Source organism: Platalea leucorodia (genome assembly GCF_965183815.1).
Source record: "Platalea leucorodia genome assembly, chromosome: 33".
NCBI classification, from domain to species: Eukaryota; Metazoa; Chordata; class Aves; order Pelecaniformes; family Threskiornithidae; genus Platalea; species Platalea leucorodia.
In genome coordinates, this window is record NC_138855.1 from 423,277 (window position 1) to 443,071 (window position 19,795).

Below are 19,795 nucleotides of genomic sequence, written 5' to 3' on the forward strand. Positions count from 1 at the left end.
GTGCCGCCTCGCCTGCTGTCGCGGCAGCGACCGCCCCGCCCGGTGACGTCACTTCCGGGCGCTGACCCGGATGTTGTTGCCGTCGCCGCGGCCGCCGGACGGGGACGATCGCGGCGCCGCTCCGGATTCCCCCCCTCTCCCCCCCTCTCCCCCCCGCGCCTTCCACCGAGGGGGGCGCGGCGTGGAGCCAGCACGGTGACGTAACACCTTTCCCCCCGGTTTCCCGGTAGGGGGGCGGGGGCGGCACGGACATCCCCCCCCCTCCTCCGTTCCCGTTCTGCTCCTTCGCGGAGCCCCCCCCGCCCCGCCCCCGCCATGGCGGCGGCGGGGGGCGGGGCCTGCCCGGGGGGCGGGGCCGCGCTGGAGGAGGAGTGCGAAGTGGTGCGCGTGCGCGTCAAGGTGAGGGGCGGGGCGGAGGGGGCGGGGTTATGGGCGGAGGGGGCGGGGTGTCGGCGGAGGCGGGGCGCCTCGTAGTGGGCGGGGTCATCTGTCGCGGGGGGCGTGGCCTTCGGGTTACCGAGCGCGGGTCGCCGGCGGGGGGGGGTGGGGTGTGGGGTGTTGCCGCCGATCGGGTCACGTGGGGGGCGGTGGCCAATGAGGGGCGCGGAGGGAGTCCTCACGCGGAGGCGCTGTTGCCGGGGCGGCGGGACGCGGCCGCCATTTTGGGCAGCTGTGAGGGGTCGGGCCGGAGGCGGGGGGGCGGCTCGGGGGGCTCCGGCCCGGCCCCCGGGTCCCCCCCGCCGCGCCTGGCTGACGCTGCCCGCAGAAGAGCGAGGGGCTGCTGCCGCCCGAGTTCCGCTCCTTCGCCGTCGACCCGCAGATCACCTCGCTGGACGTGCTGCAGCACATCCTGGCCCGCGCCTTCGACCTCCAGGGGTGAGCCCGGGCCCCGCCCCGGGGCCGCCGGATCCCCTGGGGGTGCCTCGGTTGCTGAGCGCCCCCTCGCATCCCCTCAGGAAGAAGAGCTTCTCCGTCAGCTTCGTGGCCCGCGACCCCCAGGGCCAGGAAACCTTCGTGCCGCTGCTAAGCGATGGGGACCTGGCAGCCGCCTTCGCCTGCGCCCGGCCTGTCCTGCGCCTGCGCCTTGATGTCCGGCCCCCCGCTGAAAGTGAGTGGGGACCCCCGGGCTGAGGAGGGTGGTGGGACTCAGGCGGCTGGGACCCAGGGCGCTCAGTGGAGTCTCTTGTTTTAGAGAGGGGAAACCCCAGCATCCCCAGGGGGGTGGCTGGGGGGGGACCCGGGTGTCCACCCCCTTAGGGTGGGTGTCAGGAAGAGGGCCTGGGTGCCTGGGTGCCCAGTGGAGGGACGCAGGCATCTGGGTGCTGCAGGCCCGCTGCTGGAGGACTGGGACATCATCAGCCCCCGAGAGGTGGCAGCGGCAGAGCCCCTCCCCGAGCGCCGCTCACTCCTGGCTGCAGCACTACCCTTCACCCAGGCCCTGCTGGCACAGGTGAGTAGGACCTGGGCGTCCGGCGGGGCCCTGAGTTCCCCCACCCTGCTGAGACCTGCACCTCCCGTGCTCCCTTGGCCATCCCAGTTCCCTCCCAGTGCCTCCCAGTGCTCCTAGTTCCTCTCAGCACCCTTTCTATGGTGCTAGTTGCTCTCTAGTCCCCTCCCAGTGCTTCCAGTTTGTCCCCGCCATAGCTCCCTGCACATCCAGCCCCCCCCCGCGCCGCTGGTGACCCGTTTCCCCACAGGTGGGCCGGACACTGGCCCGGGCGCAGGCAGCCCTGGCGTGGCCTGAGGGGTCTCCTCCCTCACCCCCCACACCGCCGCCCCCCTGCGCCCCCCTGAGCGACGCTGACCTCCGCACCTACCTGGGCCCCGGCGGGCGGCTGCTGCGCCCCCACGACCTGCGCCTCCACGTCTACCATGGCGGCGTCGAGCCTGGCCTGCGCAAGGTGGGTTCCCCCGGCTTCCCCCGGCCCCCCTGCCCAGGGTCTGCCCGGGGTCCCTGACCGCCCCCCGCCCCATCTCCCCTCCTCCCAGGTGGTCTGGCGGTACCTGCTGAACGTCTTCCCGGCGGGACTGTCGGGGCAGGAGCGGCTGGCCCACCTGCGGCGCAAGGCGGGCGAGTACGCGGCGCTGAAGGCCCTGCTGGCCGCCCGGGCGGCCCCGGCCGAGCTGGCGCTGGTGGGGGCGGCCGTGCGCAAGGACGTGGTGCGCACCGACCGGGGACACCCCTATTTCGGGGGCCCCGAGGAGGGGCACCCCCACCTGGCCGCCTTGCAGGCCCTGCTCACCACCTTTGCCCTGGGCCACCCGCGCCTCTCCTACTGCCAGGGCATGTCGGACGTGGCCGCCCCGCTGCTGGCCGTGCTGGACGACGAGGCCCAGGCCTTCCTCTGCTTCTGCGCCCTCATGCGCCGCCTCGGCCCCCGCTTCCGCCCCGGCGGCCGGGGGCTGGCCCGCGCCTTCGCCCACCTCCGACGCCTCCTGCGCCGTGCCGACCCCCCGTTCTGGGCCTTCCTGGCCGCCCGCGGTGCCCACGACCTGCTCTTCTGCTACCGTTGGCTGCTGCTGGAGCTCAAGCGGGAGTTCGCCTTTGAGGACGCCCTACGGGTGCTGGAGATCACCTGGAGCTCGCTGCCGCCCGCCCCGCCGCCCCCCCCGGACGGCATCCCCCTCCTGGGCGCTCCCCTGGGGCCCCGCCGGGCCCGCCGAGGGCTGCGTGAGCGGCGCGGGCTGCGGCCCCGGCCCCCGCGCCGGCGGCGCCGGCAGCAGGGGGAGAGCGAGGCCCCTGCAGAGGCGGACGGCGGTCGAGGCGGCCACGAGGCCTGTGGGGATGGCCAGGAGGGTCCCAGGAGATCTAGTGACATCCAAGATGGTTCTAAAGCTTCCGCGGATGTCCCAGAGGCTCCCGCAAGCTCCAGCGATGACCAAGAGAAACCAAAGAGCGCCAGCAACGTCCAAGAGGGTGCCGAGAACTCCAGGAACATCCAGAAGGGTCCCAAGAGCTTTGGGGATGACCGAGAGGGTCTTGAGAGCTCCAGCAACGTCCAGGGTGGCTCCAAGAAATCTGGGGGCAACCACGAGAAGCCGGAGGTCTTTGGGGATGTCCAGCCTCGTCCTGACGGCTCCTGGAATGACCAAGAGGATCTGAAGATCTCGCGGGACGTCCGCGGCAGTGCCAAGGTCCCTGGGGATGGCCAGGGTGGCCTTAAGGCCTCCGGGGAGGTCCAAGGTGGTGCTAAGGTCCCCAGGGGCATCCAAGAGGATCCCAAAGTCTCCAGTGATGGTGGCCGAGACCCTGATGGTCCCAAGGACATCAGAGAAGACCCCGATGTCTCTAAGAAGGTTGACCAAGACCTTGGTGTTCCCAAGAAGGTCAATGAAAGCGCCGACGCTTTCAGGGAGATCGGAGAACAACCAAACATCTACAAGGCGGTTCGCGGAGACCGTGATGTCTCTAGGAAAGCTTGTGAAGGTCGCGATATCTCTACGAAGGTATGCGAAGACCTGAACACCCTGGAAAAGGTCGGCGATGATCACGGCGTTTCCAAGAGGATTGGGGGAGACCCTGACGTGCCCAAAGAGATCGGCAAAGACCCCAAAGAGATCGGCAAAGACCCCGAGGTCCACAGAGAGGTTGGTGACACCCTCAAAGAGATTGTCAACGCCCCCAACTCCCCCCAAGAGGTTGGTGAAGACCCCGGAGAGGTATGTGATGACCCCAGCGCGGGCAGGGAGGCTGCTGACACCCCCGAGGACCCCTGGGGGGGCGGTTGGGCCTGGGAGGACTCGTGCTCCTCTTCCTCCTCCTCCTCATCCTCCTCCTCATCCTCGGAGGAGGAGGTGGGTCTGGAGGACGACGGGGCGCCGCTGCCACCGCCAGAGGAGCTGGGGCAGGGGAACCCCTTCCTCCTCTTTCTCTGCCTGGCCATGCTGCTGGAGCAGCGGGAGGCCGTCATGGCGCGGGCCGGGGACTACAACGAGGTGGCCATGCACTTCGACCGCCTGGTGCGGCGCCACCACCTGCCCCGCGTCCTGCGCCGCGCCAAGGGGCTCTTCGCCCGCTACTTGGAGGGCTGGGGGGGGGCACCCCCGGGGGGGCCTGCCACGGGCTAGGGGCGTCGGGGGGCTGGGGGCGGCCCCGGGGCCCTGCTGGGACCCCGTGGGGATCTGGGGACCCCATGGATACCACGTGGGGGCCTGTAGCTCCTCTTTGGGGGCCCCTAGGCCACCATGGGGAGCCCTAAGTCAACGTGGGGACAAGTAGGACAATGTGGGGACCCCACAGGCATCCCATGGGGATCTGTAGGTCCTCTTTGGGGCCCTCTAGGCCGCCACGGGGAGCCCTAGGTCACTGTGGGGGTCCATAGGACAATGTGGGGACCCCGCAGACATCGCAGAGGACCTGTAGGCGGCCATGGGGACCCCACAGACATCCCGGGGGACACACAGATCCTCTTTGGGGACCTGTAGGCCACTGTGGGGACCTGTAGGGCACCACGGGGACTGTAGGTCCTCTCTGGGGACACAGAGGCCACTGTGGGGACCTGTAGGGCAGTGTAGGGACCCCACAGATCCCCCAAGAGGTCCCATAGGTCCCTTCTGGGTACCTGTAGAGCAGCATAGGGACCCCATAAATATCCCCTAGGTCACCTTGGGGGGACCTATAGGCCAACATGGGGGCCCCATAGACACCCCTGGGGACCTCTAGACCCCCTGGAAGCCCATAGATCCCCACAGGGGGTCCAGAGACACCCCAGTATGGACCAGTACAGCCCAGTGCCTCCCCTCTGGGGTTCTACGTCACCTTGCGGCATCCGAGTATAGACCAGTACGGACCACTACAACATCCTAGCTGGGAACTCCTGGATCTACGTTGCCTTGGACCAGACCAGTATGGACCAGGAAGGGTCTGGGGGCCCAACTGGGAGCCCCATGTATGCATCGCCTTGGGTCAGAGCGGGATGGACCAGTACAGCATCCCAACTGGGATCACTGCATTGACATGGCCTTCAGCCATCCCAGTATGGACCAGTACGGCAGCCCAACTGGGAGCTCTTCACCCCCGTGGCCTTGTGTCCTCCCAGTGCGGACCAGCACGCACCAGTACAGCATCTTGCCTGGGATATCTTCACCCGCGTGGCCTTGCGTCCTCCCAGTATGGACCAGTACAGCGTCTTGCCCGGGATGTCTTCATTTGTGTGGCCTTGTGTCGTCCCAGTATGGACCAGTGTGGACCAGTACAGCATCTTGCCCAGGATCTCTTTACTCGCGTGGCCTTGCATTCTCCCAGTATGGACCAGTATGGACCGGTAGGGTGCCCCGACTGGGATCTTAATGCACATGTGGGTTCTCCCAGTATGGACCACTGCAACCCAGTTTCTGCCTGCCCCCCCCCCACCCCCGGGTGCCTTCTCATCCCCCTCCTTATTTATTGCCCCCCTTCCCCCCCTCCTGCGGGAGGGACCCTGGCATCCTGGGGAGGGACCCAGGCGTCCGGGGATCTGTGAGGTGCCGAAGACGCGAATAAACCTGACGCCCATGACTGTCGTTTGGGGGCTCCCAGTATGAACTGGGAAGGGGTGTGGGGGTCTGGTTTGTACTGGGAAGGGAAACGGGGCTCCCAGTATGAAGTGGGGGGTCTCCCAGCATAGACTGGGGAAGGGTAAGGGGTGTCCCAGTCCACACTGGAAAGGGATAGGGGCTCCCAGTATGGACTGGGAAGGGGCTGGGGGCTCCCAGTATGAACTAGGAAGGTGTTGCCGTCTCCATTGCAGGGTGGGAAGTGGAGGTTCCCGGACGCCTGGGTCCCCAGCTTGGGCAGGGGTGGGGAGGAGCAGTACTAGGATCTTCCCAGTGCCCCCCAGTCCCTCCCAGTATCCCCAGTTTCAGTCTCATTGCTGCCTGCATTGGCTGAGGCTGCTCCCAGTTCCGCCCCCATCCCTCCCAGTTCCCCCAGTCCCCTTCCAGTTCCTCCCATTTCCTCCCAGTATCCTCAGTTTCAGCCCTGTCGCTGCCTGTATTTGCAGAGAGGCTGCTCCCAGTCTGTCCCAGTCCCTCCTAGGTCCCCCTCGTTCTTCCCAGTCCCTCCCAGTTACCCCAGTTCCCCCTCCCAGTCCCTCTCAGCCCGGAGGTGACGTCCCCACCACCATGGGGCCCTGGGTGCTTCCGGGCGGAAGCAGCCTCTGCGAGGGACCCAGGCATTCGGGGGGGGACCCAGGCGTTTGGGGGGGTCCCGGGCCTCGAGGGGAGGCACCCAGGCATCCAGGGGATGAGCCGGGGGGGTCGGGGAGGGGCCCCGGGGGGCGACAATGTCCCCTCGGGGCTGCTGCAGCAGCAGGAAAACCTGCGGCTCTTTGAGCTCCTGGGCCGGAAATGTGTGGTGAGGGGCCGGGGGGGCCTGAACAGGGGCCGGGGGGGGCTGGGGGGGGCTCACTGGGGACTGCAGGGGCCTGGGGGGGGCAGCTGGGGGTCCCACGGGATCCTGGGGGTGCTCCTGAGGGGGACTGGGGGGGGCACTTGGGGGCCTCATGAGGGCTAATGGGGAACTGGCGGGGTCGGGGGGGGCGGGAGCTGGGGGTCCCAGGGGGCCCCTGAGGGGGATTCCTGGGGGCCGGGAGGGGGCTGGGGGTCCCGTGGGAGGGTCTGGGGGGGCCTGAGGGGGATTTGGGGGGTCCTGGGAGGGAAACACAGGGCACTGGGGGCTCTTGGGGGGGCCGCGCGGGGAGGTTGGGGGGCCATAGGGTGGTTTGGGGGGGGTCTCAGGAGGGCTTTGGGGGGGTCTGTGCCCACGGTGTCCCTGCAGACGCTGGCGACGGCAGTGGTGCAGCTGGTGGTGGCAGAGCCGGGGGGGACCTGGGCCAAACGCGGATGCGGCGTCGCCTGCCTGGTGCGGGACAGCCCCCGCCGCTCCTACTTCATCCGCCTCTACTGCCTGGCCGTGAGTGGGGGGTCCCGGGGGGGTCCCGGGGTTGGGGATCGTCCCTGAGGGTGTCCTGGGTCGGGGGAGCCCCCGGGGGTCCCTGGAGCTCGGGGGGGGGTGTCCCTGAGCATCTCTCGGGGCTGGGGGGTTTTGGGTGTCAGGGAGGTCCCTGGGGTTGGGGGGGTCTCTGTGGGTCTCTCGGGGCCGGGGGGTCCCCGGGGGTCTCCCGGGGGGTCCCCAGGTGCCCCATGCCGCGGTGCAGGCCGGGAGCCTGCAGTGGGAGCAGGAGCTGCACGGGGAGATGGGCTACGCCGCCCCCGCCCCCTTCTTCCACACCTTCACCTCCCACGTGAGTGGGCGGGGCCAAGGGCAGGGGGCGGGGCCGGGGAGGGGCGGGGCCAAGGGGAGGAGCAACTCCGGGGGCTCCTGGTTGTGGGTGGGGCTGACAGGCGGGCCCCTGTGGGCGGGGCTTAGGGACAGTGGGTGGGGCTCCGGGGCTGGGAGCTCTGGGGTGGAGCTAAGGGGCTGTGGGAGGGGCTAAAGGTGTTGGGGTGGGGCCTGTGGGCGGGGCTGAGGGCACATGGGTGGGGCCAAGGGGTGGGGCTGAGGGCAATGGGCGGGGCTGAGAGCAATGGGAGGGGCCAAGGGGTGGGGCTGAGGGCATTGGGAGGGGCCAAGGGGTGGGGCTGAGGGCATTGGGAGGGGCCAAGGGGTGGGGCTGAGGGCAATGGGAGGGGCCAAGGGGTGGGGCTGAGGGCACATGGGTGGGGCTGAGGGCAATGGGAGGGGCCAAGGGCAAATGGGTGGGGCCAAGGGCACATGGGTGGGGCCAAGGGGTGGGGCTGAGGGCAATGGGAGGGGCCAAGGGGTGGAGCTAAGGGCACATGGGTGGGGCTGAGGGCAATGGGAGGGGCCAAGGGCACATGGGTGGGGCCAAGGGGTGGGGCTGAAGGCAACGGGCGGGTCCCCCGGGGCAGCCCCCTGATTGGCTGTGCAGGAGGGCCGGGCGGGGCTGAACTTCGCGGATGAGGGGGAGGCGGCCGCCTTCGAGGAGCTGGTCCAGGAGCGGCTGCGCCGCCGCCAGCAGCGGGCGGGTGAGAACGCGCCCCTCGCGATGCACCGGGGCGGCCCCCGGCCCCGGCGCAGCCCCCGGCCCCCCGCTCACCCCCTCTCCCCTCTCTCCCCCAGAGAAGCGGCAGCTTCCGCCCCCGCCGCCCCCCGGCGATGGTGAGTCCCCCCGTCCCGGGGGTCTCGGGGGGGGGTCTGACGGGGCGGGGGGCAGAACTGGGGGGACCCAAGGGGACGCCGTGGGGTGCGGCGCCAACGCCCTCTGTCATCACCCCCCACAGAGCGCCGCGGGAGCCTGCCCCGGGCCCCCATGGCCACCGCCGACGGCAGCAGTGAGTGCCTGCCCCACAGCAGGGTCCCGCAGCCCCACAGCAGGGTCTCGCTGCCCCATAGAGAGTTTCTCAGCCGGGTTCTGCCCCTTGCAGCCCCCTCGCTCCCAGCCGTGCCCATCGCCAACCCCGACATCACGGCATCCCGCTACCGGGGGCTGCCCAGCCCCACGGGACCCACGGCGAGCCCCACAGCCGGGGAGCAGAAGAAGGGCCGCAAGAAGATCTCCAAGGCTGACATCGGGGCCCCCTCTGGCTTCAAGTGAGTCTCGGGGGGGGGGGGAGGGAACGTGTGGGGCTGTGGGGCTGGATGGGGCGGAGGGGACCCCACCATGGGTTGAGGGGGCACGCGTGGGTACAGCCGTGGGGCAGGAGGCCCCCCCGCAGGGCAGCCGCTCACCCCCCGCCCCCCTTCCAGGCACGTCAGTCACATCGGCTGGGACCCCAACAACGGCTTCGACGTAGGTGGCTCCCACGTGTGTCCCCCCCAGCGTGGGGTGATGCCGCGGGGGGTGACACCGGTGTGGGGTGCGCAGGTGGCAGCGCTGGACCCCGCCCTGCGGGCGCTCTTCGCCCGGGCCGGCATCAGCGAGGCGCAGCTGGCCGACGCCGAGACCTCCCGCCTCATCCACGACTTCATCCAGGGCCGCGGGGGGCTGCAGGCCGTGCGGGAGGAGATGCGCCGGCAGGGTGAGCCCCCGCGCCTCCAGGCACCCCGGGGGGGCCGTATGGGCCTTCCCGCACAGCCCCGCCTGGGCGTTATAGGATCCATACCCCCCACCCCCCCCCCAAGATTTCAAGGGTCCTGTGCTCCCCCACGCAGCCCCCTCAATTATAGGGTCCATATGGCTCCCGCTGTATAAGATCCATACGCCCCCCCTCCGTTACAATGTCCATACGGACCGCAACCCGTTCCCGGATCTGCCTGCCCCCCATGATGAGGTTCATGGAACCCCCTCCCTACAGCGTACAGCCAGGATCCACACCGCCCCCCCCGTTACAGGACCCCTGCAGCTCCCCCCCCCCGTTATAGGACCCCTGCAGCCCCCCCCCCCGTTATAGGACCCCTGCAGCCCCCCCCCCCGTTATAGGACCCCTGCAGCCCCCCCCCGTTATAGGACCCCTGCAGCCCCCCCCCCCGTTATAGGACCCCTGCAGCCCCCCCCCCCGTTATAGGACCCCTGCAGCCCCCCCCCCCCCCGTTACAGGACCCCTACAGCCCCCCCCCGTTACAGGACCCCTGCAGCCCCCCCACATTATAGGACCCCTGCAGCCCCCCCCCCAGTATAGGACCCATGCAGCCCCCCCCCCCCCCCGTTATAGGACCCCTGCAGCCCCCCCCCCCCCCCCGTTATAGGACCCCTGCAGCCCCCCCCCCATTATAGGACCCATGCAGCCCCCCCCCCGTTATAGGACCCGTGCAGCCCCCCCAGTGCAGGGTGCTCATTAAGGCAGTAATTAACGTCTCCCCCCACAGGTCCCCCGCCCCCGCCGGGCCGGGGGGGCACCCCGCCGCCTCCGCCCCCCCCCGCCGGCCCCCCCCGCAGCCGCTCGGGGCCGCTGCCGCCCCCCCCCGGGGGGCCCCCGCCCCCACCCCGCGGCGGCCCCCCCGCGGCCCCGCCCTCCCGTCCCGTCGCCCCGCCCCCGCCCCGCGGCCCCGCCCCTCCGGGCGCCGCCGCGGCCCCGCCCCCTCCACCGCCCCCCCCGCCCCCGCCGCCCCCCCCCGGCGGCGGCCCCGGCCCCGGCGCCGGCGGCCCCCCCGCGCCCCCCCCGGCCCGGGGGGCTCTGCTGGACCAGATCCGCCAGGGCGTGACGCTGAACAAGGTCAGTGGCGTTGGGGGCCCCGTCTCCCGTGCCCCCCCCGGGCTGGCGGGGGGGGGGGGGCGGCGGTGCTGGCGGCCGCGGGCCGGGGTCCCCGCCGTGGGGCAGCCCTGACCCCCCTCCCCCGTTCCCCCCCCCCCCAGACCCCCGAGGTCTCCGAGGGCGGCGGCGGCGGCGGCGGCCCCAGCTGCGGGGGGCTGGTGGGAGCCCTGATGGACGTCATGCAGAAGCGCAGCAGAGTCATCCACTCCTCGGGTGAGCGCCCCGCGGCCGCCCCGGCGCGGGGGACACGGGCGGCCCCCGCCCGCGCCCCCCCTCACCCCCGCTTTCCCCAGACGAGGGCGAGGAAGGCGAGGAGGAGGAGGAGGAGGACGAGTGGGACGACTGAGGCGACCGCGACCCCGGCTTGAGCCCCCCCCCCGCCCCCAGCAGACGCCAAATAAAGGCACACGCGGACGCTCGCGCTGATTAATTACCGCTACGAACGGCTAATGAGCGCTTACAGCGTCGGGCGGAATCCGGGAGGGTGCGGCGGGGGGGGGGGGGGGGGGGGGGCTCCGCGGCCCGAGCGCGGCGGGGTCCGGCGGGGAAATGGGGCAAAACCGGCCCTTTTCGGGGTGCGCGGCCCGCGCGCGGGGGCCGCTGGGAGCGATGCAAACGGCGCGGCGCCGCCGCCAATGGGAGCCGGGCGGGGGCGGGGGCGGGAGGAGGCCCCGCCCCGCGCCGCGCGCTGCCCGCCGGGCGGAAGTGGAGAAAAAAAAAAAAAAAAACAGGGGAAAAGGAAAAGGAAGGGGAAAAAAAAAAAAAAAAAAAAGAAGCGGCAGAAAATGGCGGAAAATTTAAAAGGTGCGCGCGGGCGAGGGCGCGCGGGGGGCTGGGGCCCGCCGCGGCGGGGGCGGCGCGCGGCTGCGGGCGGCGCGCACCGCTTCCCGCTCTTTTTCTGAGGGGGCGCGCGGCGACCGTTGGCGGCGGCGTGACGGGGCGGGGGGGCCCGGTCCGGTCCGGCCGGGGCCGGGGCCGGGGCCGGGGCCGGGGCCGGGGCTCGGGGCCGGGCCGGCGCTGGGGGGGGGCCCGTCCTCCCGCCGCCGCCGGCGGTAACGCCGCCCGCCCGTCTCCCCCCAGGCTGCTCCGTCTGCTGCAAGTCGTCGTGGTCGGGGCTGCAGGAGCTGTGCCGGCTGGAGCGGCTGCGGTGCCGGGCGCTGGGCGTCACCCGCCGCAACCTGGGGGACTTCGAGGTGGAGTACCTCTGCGACTACAAGCGTGTGCGGGTGAGTGCGGCGTGCGGCGGCCTCCGGCGGGGCGGGGGGGGCCCCTGGGCACCGTGGTCCCCCGTCAGCCCCGGTGACCAACAGGGCCCGAGGGGCCCCTTTAACGTCCCCGGGACCTCGTGAGGCCCTGGACGCCCCGCCACCTTGAGCGTTCCCTTCAGCGTCCCCGGGCTCCCCCTGATGCCCCGCAGGGCTCCCCCCCCCCAGCCCCAGGAGACCCCCGGGGTGCCCCCTTAACCGAAGAGGCCCCCGGATGGCCCGGGCCCCCCCCCGACCCCTGCTCTCCCCCGCTGCAGGACGAGGAGTACTACCTGGTGAAGTGGCGGGGGTACCCCGAGTCCGCCAACACCTGGGAGCCCCGCAAGAACCTGCGGTGCCGCGGGCTGCTGAAGCAGCTGCACCAGGACCTGGCCCGCGCCCCAGGGGGGCCGGTGCGGCCCGGCCCGCGGGGGCTGCCCGCCCGCGCCGCCTCCTACCTGGTGCAGAAGGCGGAGCAGCGCCGGGCCCTGCGGCGCTGGGAGCGGCTCCTCAACAGCACCCGCAGCCACCGGGGCCGCATCGCCGTGGAGAACGAGGTGGACTTGCACGGACCCCCCCGGGACTTCGTCTACATCAACGAGTACAAGGTGGGGGCCGGCATCAGCCTGACGCCGGTGGCGGTGGGCTGCGAGTGCCACGACTGCCTGGCGGAGGCGGCGGGCGGCTGCTGCCCTGGGGCCTCCCGCAACAAGTTCGCCTACAACGAGGCGGGGCAGGTGCGCATCCGGGCGGGGCTGCCCATCTACGAGTGCAACTCGCGGTGCCGCTGCGGCGCCGACTGCCCCAACCGCGTGGTGCAGAAGGGCATCCGCTACGACCTCTGCATCTTCCGCACCGGCAACGGCCGCGGCTGGGGCGTCCGCACCCTCGAGCGCATCCGCAAGAACAGCTTCGTCATGGAGTACGTGGGGGAGGTGAGAGCCGGGCGGGGCGCGGCGGGGCGGGGCACAGGGGTGGCACGGGTGTGACGTGGCGGCCCCCGCCCCAGATCATCACGTCGGAGGAGGCGGAGCGCCGAGGGCAGGTGTACGACCGGCAGGGAGCCACCTACCTCTTCGACCTGGACTACGTGGAGGACGTCTACACCGTGGACGCCGCCCACTACGGCAACATCTCCCACTTCGTCAACCACAGTGTGAGTGGGTGGGGCTGCGGGGGGGGGCGGGGCTTCACCTGGGGCGGCCCCACCCACTGCAGGTGGGGCTGGGGTGGGGCTCGCAGGGAAACGCCCCCCTGCGGCCACACCCACCCACCCACCGCCCCGCGGCAGTGCGACCCCAACCTGCAGGTGTACAACGTCTTCATCGAGAACCTGGACGAGCGGCTGCCGCGCATCGCCCTCTTCGCCACCCGCCCCATCCGCGCCGGCGAGGAGCTCACCTTCGACTACAACATGCACGGTACTGCCCCGCCCCCCACGCACCACGCCCTGCCCTGCGGCACGTCCCCTCGGCGTGCAGGACAGCCCCTCTGCCGTGGGGACCCGCCGGCACCCCCCTCACCCCCGCCCCCGTTTCCCCCCCCTCCCAGTGGACCCGGTGGACGCCGAGAGCACCCGCATGGACTCCAACTTCGGGCTGGCGGGGGGGGGCCTGGGGGGCTCCCCCTGGGCCCGGGGCCGCATCGAGTGCAAGTGCGGGGCTGCCGCCTGCCGCAAGTACCTCTTCTGAGCCACACGGCACCGGGTGCAAACATGCTTGTTAAACGTAGCGGGGGGTCCGTGCCGTGCCGGGGGGACGCGGGGGGGACGCGTGCGGGGTGGGGGGAGTCAGGCGTGCTGGCGGCGCCAGACGATGACGGTGCCGGTGGCGTCGCTGGAGGCCAGCAGGCTCTCGTCGCAGTTGAAGGCGACGGCCAGCACGGCCCCGCCGTGGCCCTGCAGCGTGTTGACGGTGGCCCGCGCCGCCCGCCCCACGTCGAAGAAGTGCACGCAGGCGTCCTCGCTGCCTGTCACTGCGGGGGCGAGAACGGGGGCGCTGGGGCGGGGGGCGTGCGCCCCCTCCGCTCCCTCGCCGCAGGGATCGATCCCCCTTCCTCTGGGCAAGCGCCCCCGGCCCCCGTAGCGCCCCCCCCGCTCACCCCAGCACCCCCGTGCCTACCCGCCGCTGCCCCCCGCCGCCCCCCACGTACCCACGCAGGCGCCCTGCCGGAAGGACATGAGCGGGCAGAAGCAGCTGCGCAGGGGCTGCTCCCGGTGCCGCGTGGGGAAGCTGCGCCGCAGCCGCAGCCCCGGCGCTCCCGAGCCCTCCTCTTCCACCACCCTGCGGGGGAGAGAGGGGGTGAGCCCCGTGGCCGCCCCGCGGTGCCCCCCAGCCCCCCGCCGGGTCCCCTCGCACCGGAAGAGCAGCAGGCGGTCGGGGCAGGCGTTGACCAGCAGGGAGGGGTCCGGGGCCTCCCGGCTGGCCCAGGCCCGGGCCGAGAGCGAGGTGATGGAGCCGCCCGCCTGCACCACCACCCGCGAGGCCTTCGTCAGCCGCCCTGGAGGGGACAAGGGGGGGGGGGGGGTCAGCACCCTGCGCTGCTGCACGGCCCCCCCCCCCCCGCACCCACACTGCCCCTGGCCCCCCACTACCCCCCAGCACCCTTATGGCACCCCCAGTGCCCCCCCCCGCCGCGTACCGGTGCCGGGGTCACAGAGGAAGGAGGAGACGGAGCCGCGGTCGTCGCCGGCCCAGAGGACGCGGCCGGGGGCGTCGAAGCAGAGCGCCAGCACTCGCCCGGGCAGCCGCCCTGCCCCGCCCCGCGCCGCCTTCCCGGTCGAGATGTTCACCACCCGCACCATGTGCCGGGCGCTGCCCACCTGGGGACGCGGCGGGGGGGACGTGGGACACGCTGCGGGACGGGGACGTGCCCCTGCGCCCCCCCCTACCCCTTGGGGGGGTCGCTGGGGGCCGCTGTGCTTGAGGGACGCGTATAGGAGAGGGTTGTGGGGGCACAGGACGGGCCGAGGGGAACCGGGGGGGCGCGGGGGGACGACGGGGGCGTCGCTGACCACGGTGAGGTGGTTACTGAGGGGCCGAGAGAAGCGGCGGGGACCCAGGATGCACCGAGGGGACCCAGGGGGATGGGGGGGGGGGTCCTGGGGGGACGTAGGGGCATCACTGACCACGGTGAGGTTGTTGTTGAGCGGCTGGAAGGCGCAGCAGAGCAGGGCGGCACCGTCGGGGTCGGGCACGCGGCGGATGCAGCGCCCGTCGGCAGGGGCCCAGAGCCGCAGGGTGCCATCCAGGGAGGCCGACACCAGGACGTCGTTGGAGAGGGACCAGGCAAAGTCGGCCACGCCACCCCCGTGGCCCCGCAGCACCCGTAGCACCGCTGGCGGCCCCGGCGCCAGCCGGCACACCGAGATGGTGCCATCCAGCGAGCAGCAGGCCAGCAGGTGCCGGTCGTCATGGGCGAACTGCACCTTGGGCACTGCCCGGCCACCGGTGCCCGTCAGTGCTGGCACGAGCCAGCACCGGCTGCCACCGGCACCCGGGGGAAACCCGCCCTCCCAGCTCCCCCCGGTTACCGGCGCTCTCGGTGTGCTGGTCGAAGACGTGGTAGACGCCGGCGAAGGCGTAGTTCTCGCTCAGTGTCGTGTCCCCGGCCATGGCGCGGCTTGCCTCTGCCAGTGGCGTCGGCACCACCCCGGGGGGACTGCGGACCCAGGCGCCTGGGTGTCAGCACCCTGACCCCCCCCCGCCAGCACCCACTGACCCCAGGGGACCCGGTGTGCTCACCGCTCATCGGGGGCCCCGCGGGGCACCCCAGGGTGGGAGCCGCGGCTGAGGGAGCGCCGGTGTCCCCGGGCCACCCGTGGGTCCTCCTCAAAGTCCTGGGGAAAGGACACGGCTGTGGGGGCCCCTGCACCCCACTGGGTTGCAGGGATCCCAGAGGGGTACCAGGACCCCACAACCCCCCCCAAAACCAGGTGCTGGGACCCCACAGCTCCCCCAAAACGGGTGCTGCAGCCTCCAGGAGCTGTGCCATGACCCCAGAGCCCCCCTGGGTGGGTTCCCCACCCGCTGGGAAGGGCTCACGGCCCCCATCTCCCCTGTCCCCCTCCTGTGGCTGTACCTCCATGCGGTCGAGGGTGGTGCGGCTGGCGCGAAGGGCGCTGCTGCTGTGGGCGCGGCAGCTGCTCTGCTCGGAGAGGGCCCCGTAGCGCTGGGCCAGCAGGCGGGTGCGCACCCGCAGGTACCAGCGCCGGGTGCTCCCCTCCAGCGCCCCACCCTGCGCTTGCTCCCGCAGCAGCTGGCTGCGGCGCCGCACGTACTGCGTCCGGAACTGGGGCCAGCGGGGTGTGCGGTAGGCTGCGTACCTGGGGGACGCGGGGAGGCCCTCACACCTGTGGCAACTGGCATGGCGTGTTGGCGGGGGGGGGGGGCGAGGGAGAAGGGGGGTGGCACCATGGTGCAGGGGGAGTAGACACACACGTGTCAGGGACCCAGGTATCAGGATCCGCCCCCCCAAAGGGTCCTGGGTATCAGGATCCCCCCCCGCAAAGGGACCCCGGCATCAGCATCTGCCGCCCCTAAAAGGGACCCGGGTATCAGGGTGTCCTCCCTGACAGGGACCCAGGTGCCCGGGTCGCATCCCCCCACCAAAAGGGACCAGGCGTCAGGACACCCTCCCCCCCCCCCCGTGGGTGCCCCTCCTGCAAAGGGACCAGGCGTCAGGGGTCGTCACCTCCCCCCCGGGGCTCACCTGGCATCCACGGCGAGCACCTGCTGCCAGACGGCGGCCATGGCGGCGGCGGCCGCCCCGGGGGGGGCCTGCGGAGAGAGCGGGGTGGGGGGAGCGGGGTGAGGCCGGGCCCAGGGCCCGCTGTCAGCCGGGGAGGGCGGGGCGGGGGCGGGCCCGGGGGGGGGGGGGGTGTCCCTGCGGGGACCGAGCGGCCGTACCCGCCCGTCCCGCTCCACCTCCGTCTCCCGCCGCCGCCGGGTCCCTCGCAGGGCTGGGCCGGGCGGGGCGGGGCGGGGCCGCCGGGGGCCGGGGCCGGCCGCGCTCCCCGCCCCTCCGAAATGGCGGCCGCCGCCTCACGCCAAAATGGCGCCGGGCGTCGCCCTGGTGACGGCGCGCGGCGGGCGGGGCCCTGTCCGCGAGAGGGGGCGGGGATTGCCAGCGTGCGCGAAGGGGGCGTGTCGTGGCCGCTCCTCTATGGTGCACCCGCCTTCCTAGCCCAGCCCGGTTACCGGCCCTTCTGCTCGGTGCTGCTCGCCTGCCCCGGGTCCTCCCGCCCGCCGCGTTTGCGACCTCGCGCCGCGCTTGACGGCAGGCCACCCCAGTTTGCGATAGTGGGCGGGCGGGGGAGCTGGGGACGGCTCGCTTGACGGCAGGGGTGGCTGGGGTGTGTGCGGGCCCGGGGCTCCGGGGGGCTCCGGGGCGGGGGTGGCGGGGCCGGGGGGGGGGGTCCCGCTGCCGGCCCCGGCCCTCCGTCACCCCCGCCCCGTCCCCAGGCGCCGTCCCGAGCCCCCGCGATGGCAGCATGCCGCTGGCGGTGAGGTGGCCCTTCCCCGCGGGGCCGCCCCTGCCCTGGGCCCTGGCCAGCCGCCTCGTCACCGGCCTGGTGGGCACCTACAGCTGCGTCTGGACCCGTGAGTCACCCCCCCGGTGCCCCGCCAGCGGCCGGGGGGGCGGAGGCGGCAGGAGGGCGGCGGGGGGGACCCGCCTTTCCCCGCCGCGCCCCCAGGCCCCCGTCCCCCCCTCAGGGTACCTGAACCGGCTGCGGGTGCACAACGCCGAGGTGCTGCACGAGCTGGTGGAGCGCCGGGGGCCCCGCACCCCGCTCCTCACCCTCTCCAACCACCAGTCCTGCATGGACGATCCCCACCTCTGGGGTACGCCGGGGAGGCCCTGAGGGGCCCCCGGGGGATCCCCAGGGTGTTGGGGGTGTCGCCAGTGGATCTTGAGGGAGGTGGGGGTGTTGGGGGGGGGGGTCCCCAGGGTGCTGGGGGGGTCCCCAGAGGTTTCTGAGGGAGCTGGGTGCTCTCTGTGGGTCTGTCTGGGGTCCCTGGCCGGTCTGGGGGTGCCCCTGTGACCCGCCCCTCCTTCCTCCCATCAGGTTCCCTGAAGCTGCGGCACGTCTGGAGCCTGCACAAGATGCGGTGGTGAGGAGGTGGCCGGGGGCGGTCCTGGGGGGGTCCCGGGGAGCCCCCTCCCTGCTCACCCCCCATCTTGCCCCCGCCCCAGGACTCCCACAGCTGCCGACATCTGCTTCACCCGGGAGCTGCACTCACGCTTCTTCAGCCTGGGCCGCTGCGTCCCAGTCTGCCGGGGTGAGTGGGGGCCAACTGGGAGGGACTGGGGGCGACTGGGTGGCGGGGGTGCAGGGCTGAGGGGGGGATCCCCATCTGTACTAGGGGCGTCCCAGTTTGTACTGGGGGTGCCAGGGGCTGCTGGGCCAGGTCCAGCCTGACCTTGGGGGCTCCCAGTCTGTACTGGGGTGGTTGCGGTCTGTACTGGAAGAGATTCTAGTTTACCTTGAGGGAGCGTGGAGGATGGTTGTGCTGGGCTGGTCCCAGTCCGTACTGGAGGCATCCCAGTATGCTGAACTGGTGTTTCCAGGAGACGGCGTGTACCAGCGAGGGATGGACTTCATCCTGGAGAAGCTCAACCAGGGGGACTGGGTGCACGTCTTCCCCGAGGGTACTGGGGGAACTGGGGAAAGGGGGGGCCTCGTGCTTTAGAGGGACTGGGAACACTGGGCTTGGGGAAGGTGTTTATATCAAGGTTACTGGGACCCCCACTGGGGGTCAGGGGGGAACAGGGAGCACTGGGAAGGACTGGGAGCTGTGGGTATCGGCCTGCTTTCTTCTGCAGATGTGGGTGGCGCAGGTGGGGGCCGGGGGGACCCCTGGGGGTCTCCTGTGCTGCCCCCCCGCCACGGCCCCATGTCCCCACAGGCAAAGTGAACATGGGGCAGGAGTTCGTGCGCTTCAAGTGGGGTGAGCCCCCCAACTGTCCCCCCTCTGCCCCTGACCCCTCTCCCAGTCCCCCAGCTGTCCCCGACCCTCAACTGCTCCTCGACCCCAGTTGTCCCCCGCTGGCCCCTTGCTGCCCCCCGGTTGCCATCCACACTTGCCTCCCCTGCCCCCTGCTCGCCTCCTTGGCCCCCCAAGGCCTGCCTGGCCCCCCAAAACAGCCACCTTGCCCTCCGTTGCAGGCATCGGGCGCCTCCTGGCCGAGTGCCGCCTCGACCCGGTCATCCTGCCCCTGTGGCACGGGGGTGAGCGGGGCTGGGGGGCGCGGGGGGGGCCTGGGAGGTTGCGGGGGGGGGGGGCAGGAAGAGCTGGAGGGGGTCCTGCAGCCACGGGGGAGGGTGGGATGGGGGATGCAGGCAGGTGGGGCCGTGGGGGGAGTCAGGAGGGCACAGGGGGCCGGGTCCCGCTGTGGGGCCGGGTCCCGCTGTGGGGCCTGTCCCGCTGCCAGGCTGCGCACGTGCCTGCTGATCCTCGCGCCAGGCATGAACGACGTCCTGCCCAACGCCCCCCCGTACGTGCCCCGCGTGGGGCAGGTGAGTGAGCGGAGGCGGAGGACGGGGGCAGACAGACACCCCAGCTGTGGGGTGCGCTGGGGCAACGGGCGGCTGCAGGGCAGGGAGCAGGGCAGGCTTGGGAAGCGCTGTGGGGCGTTAACGGGGCCGGGTGGCTCTGGGGGGGGGGCTGTGGGCCTGGGGGTGGCTGTGGGGCAGCCTGTGGGGCAGGCTCTGGGCCTGGGGTGGGCTGTGGGGCCCGTGGGGTAGGCTGTGGGGTACTGATGCTATCCCACAGCGGATCACGGTGGTCGTGGGGCGACCGTTCAGTGTCCGGCCCCTCCTGGAGCGGCTCCGGGCCGAGGGCACATCGACGGTGAGTGCTTGGGGGGCTGCCCCATGGCAGGAGGGGGGACACCGCTCTGCCCCATGGCTCTGCGGGGCCTGTTACCCCTGGCCCCAGGCTCGAGGGGCCCAGCCCAGTGCCTCTGTGGGGCCTGGCCCCCTGTCCCCCCCCAGGTGGAGATGCGGAAGGCGCTGACAGATTTCGTGCAGAGGGAGTTTGAAGTGCTGCGGAGCCAGGCCCGGGCCCTGCACCCTGCCCCATAGCATGTGGGGTGCCCCACAGACAGATGGACTGCCCCGCCCATGGCGAGACTTGTCCCACGGTGAGACTGCCGCGTGGCACGACAGCCCCGCAGCCATCCCTGCAGCCTCGCGGGTTCCGAAGACAGACCGCCCCACGGCACAACGGCCCCGCAGCCATCCCCGGAGCGCCGTGGGGCGCTGCCAGAAGGACGGACAGAAGGACAGACAAACAAGCGGCCCCGTAGCAGGCCCCTGCTCCCAGCTCCCGTGCACGGTGCCAATAAAGGTGGTGGAGCCTCAGTGGTCTCCGGAGGGGTAAAGGGGACCTGGGGTGGTCGGGGGGTCCCCGAGG

The 19,795-nt window shown here is 72.3% G+C and overlaps 4 protein-coding genes across 20 annotated transcripts; 3 read left to right on the forward strand and 1 right to left on the reverse strand.

Annotated features, from left to right (window-relative positions):
• Positions 1-71: 71 nt before the first annotated feature.
• On the forward strand, positions 72-5,502 carry TBC1D25 (TBC1 domain family member 25). Of its 3 annotated transcripts, none has more exons than XM_082334389.1 (7): positions 72-399; positions 767-876; positions 957-1,108; positions 1,329-1,450; positions 1,698-1,901; positions 1,990-3,660; positions 4,808-5,502. In XM_082334389.1, exons 1-7 carry the CDS (start codon positions 316-318, stop codon positions 5,288-5,290), a joined length of 2,826 nt encoding a protein of 941 aa, XP_082190515.1. In that variant the 5' UTR covers positions 72-315; the 3' UTR covers positions 5,291-5,502. The 3 variants fall into 3 exon arrangements, with proteins under 3 accessions (XP_082190515.1, XP_082190517.1, XP_082190516.1); XM_082334391.1 differs by having other exon boundaries at positions 4,780-5,092; XM_082334390.1 differs by having other exon boundaries at positions 1,990-4,920.
• A 138-nt stretch (positions 5,503-5,640) lies between these two features.
• On the forward strand, positions 5,641-13,136 carry SUV39H1 (SUV39H1 histone lysine methyltransferase). 4 transcript variants are annotated; one of them, XR_014230560.1, is made up of 13 exons: positions 5,641-6,334; positions 6,758-6,892; positions 7,137-7,223; positions 7,872-7,968; positions 8,063-8,101; positions 8,224-8,274; positions 8,368-8,533; positions 8,690-8,732; positions 8,808-8,961; positions 9,749-10,095; positions 10,236-10,347; positions 10,428-10,537; positions 11,215-11,352. XR_014230560.1 is itself a non-coding variant. In XM_082334395.1 (6 exons), the coding sequence occupies exons 1-6, from the start codon at positions 10,920-10,922 to the stop codon at positions 13,067-13,069; spliced, it is 1,239 nt and encodes a 412-aa protein (XP_082190521.1). In that variant the 5' UTR covers positions 10,885-10,919; the 3' UTR covers positions 13,070-13,126. The 4 variants fall into 4 exon arrangements, 2 of the variants coding, with proteins under 2 accessions (XP_082190521.1, XP_082190520.1); XR_014230561.1 differs by lacking the exons at positions 7,137-7,223; positions 7,872-7,968 and having other exon boundaries at positions 6,240-6,334; XM_082334395.1 differs by lacking the exons at positions 5,641-6,334; positions 6,758-6,892; positions 7,137-7,223; ... (7 more) ...; positions 10,236-10,347; positions 10,428-10,537 and adding exons at positions 10,885-10,938; positions 11,657-12,313; positions 12,388-12,534; positions 12,670-12,799; positions 12,930-13,126 and having other exon boundaries at positions 11,215-11,360.
• WDR13 (WD repeat domain 13) lies at positions 13,081-16,430 on the reverse strand. 2 transcript variants are annotated; one of them, XM_082334393.1, is made up of 10 exons: positions 16,286-16,430; positions 16,089-16,156; positions 15,459-15,702; positions 15,122-15,216; positions 14,911-15,038; positions 14,506-14,813; positions 14,019-14,199; positions 13,736-13,877; positions 13,530-13,660; positions 13,081-13,352 (listed from the first exon to the last, which is right to left on the reverse strand). In XM_082334393.1, exons 2-10 carry the CDS (start codon positions 16,127-16,129, stop codon positions 13,168-13,170), a joined length of 1,455 nt encoding a protein of 484 aa, XP_082190519.1. In that variant the 5' UTR covers positions 16,130-16,156; positions 16,286-16,430; the 3' UTR covers positions 13,081-13,167. The 2 variants fall into 2 exon arrangements, with proteins under 2 accessions (XP_082190519.1, XP_082190518.1); XM_082334392.1 differs by having other exon boundaries at positions 15,459-15,738.
• A 107-nt stretch (positions 16,431-16,537) lies between these two features.
• Positions 16,538-19,743, forward strand: TAFAZZIN (tafazzin, phospholipid-lysophospholipid transacylase). Of its 11 annotated transcripts, none has more exons than XM_082334372.1 (11): positions 16,649-16,731; positions 16,841-16,978; positions 17,093-17,221; positions 17,446-17,491; positions 17,574-17,659; positions 17,949-18,029; positions 18,287-18,328; positions 18,547-18,609; positions 18,845-18,897; positions 19,154-19,231; positions 19,375-19,743. In XM_082334372.1, the coding sequence occupies exons 2-11, from the start codon at positions 16,870-16,872 to the stop codon at positions 19,462-19,464; spliced, it is 777 nt and encodes a 258-aa protein (XP_082190498.1). In that variant the 5' UTR covers positions 16,649-16,731; positions 16,841-16,869; the 3' UTR covers positions 19,465-19,743. The 11 variants fall into 11 exon arrangements, with proteins under 11 accessions (XP_082190493.1, XP_082190498.1, XP_082190499.1 ...); XM_082334373.1 differs by having other exon boundaries at positions 17,446-17,488; XM_082334367.1 differs by having other exon boundaries at positions 16,538-16,655; positions 16,841-17,221.
• Positions 19,744-19,795: the final 52 nt, after the last annotated feature.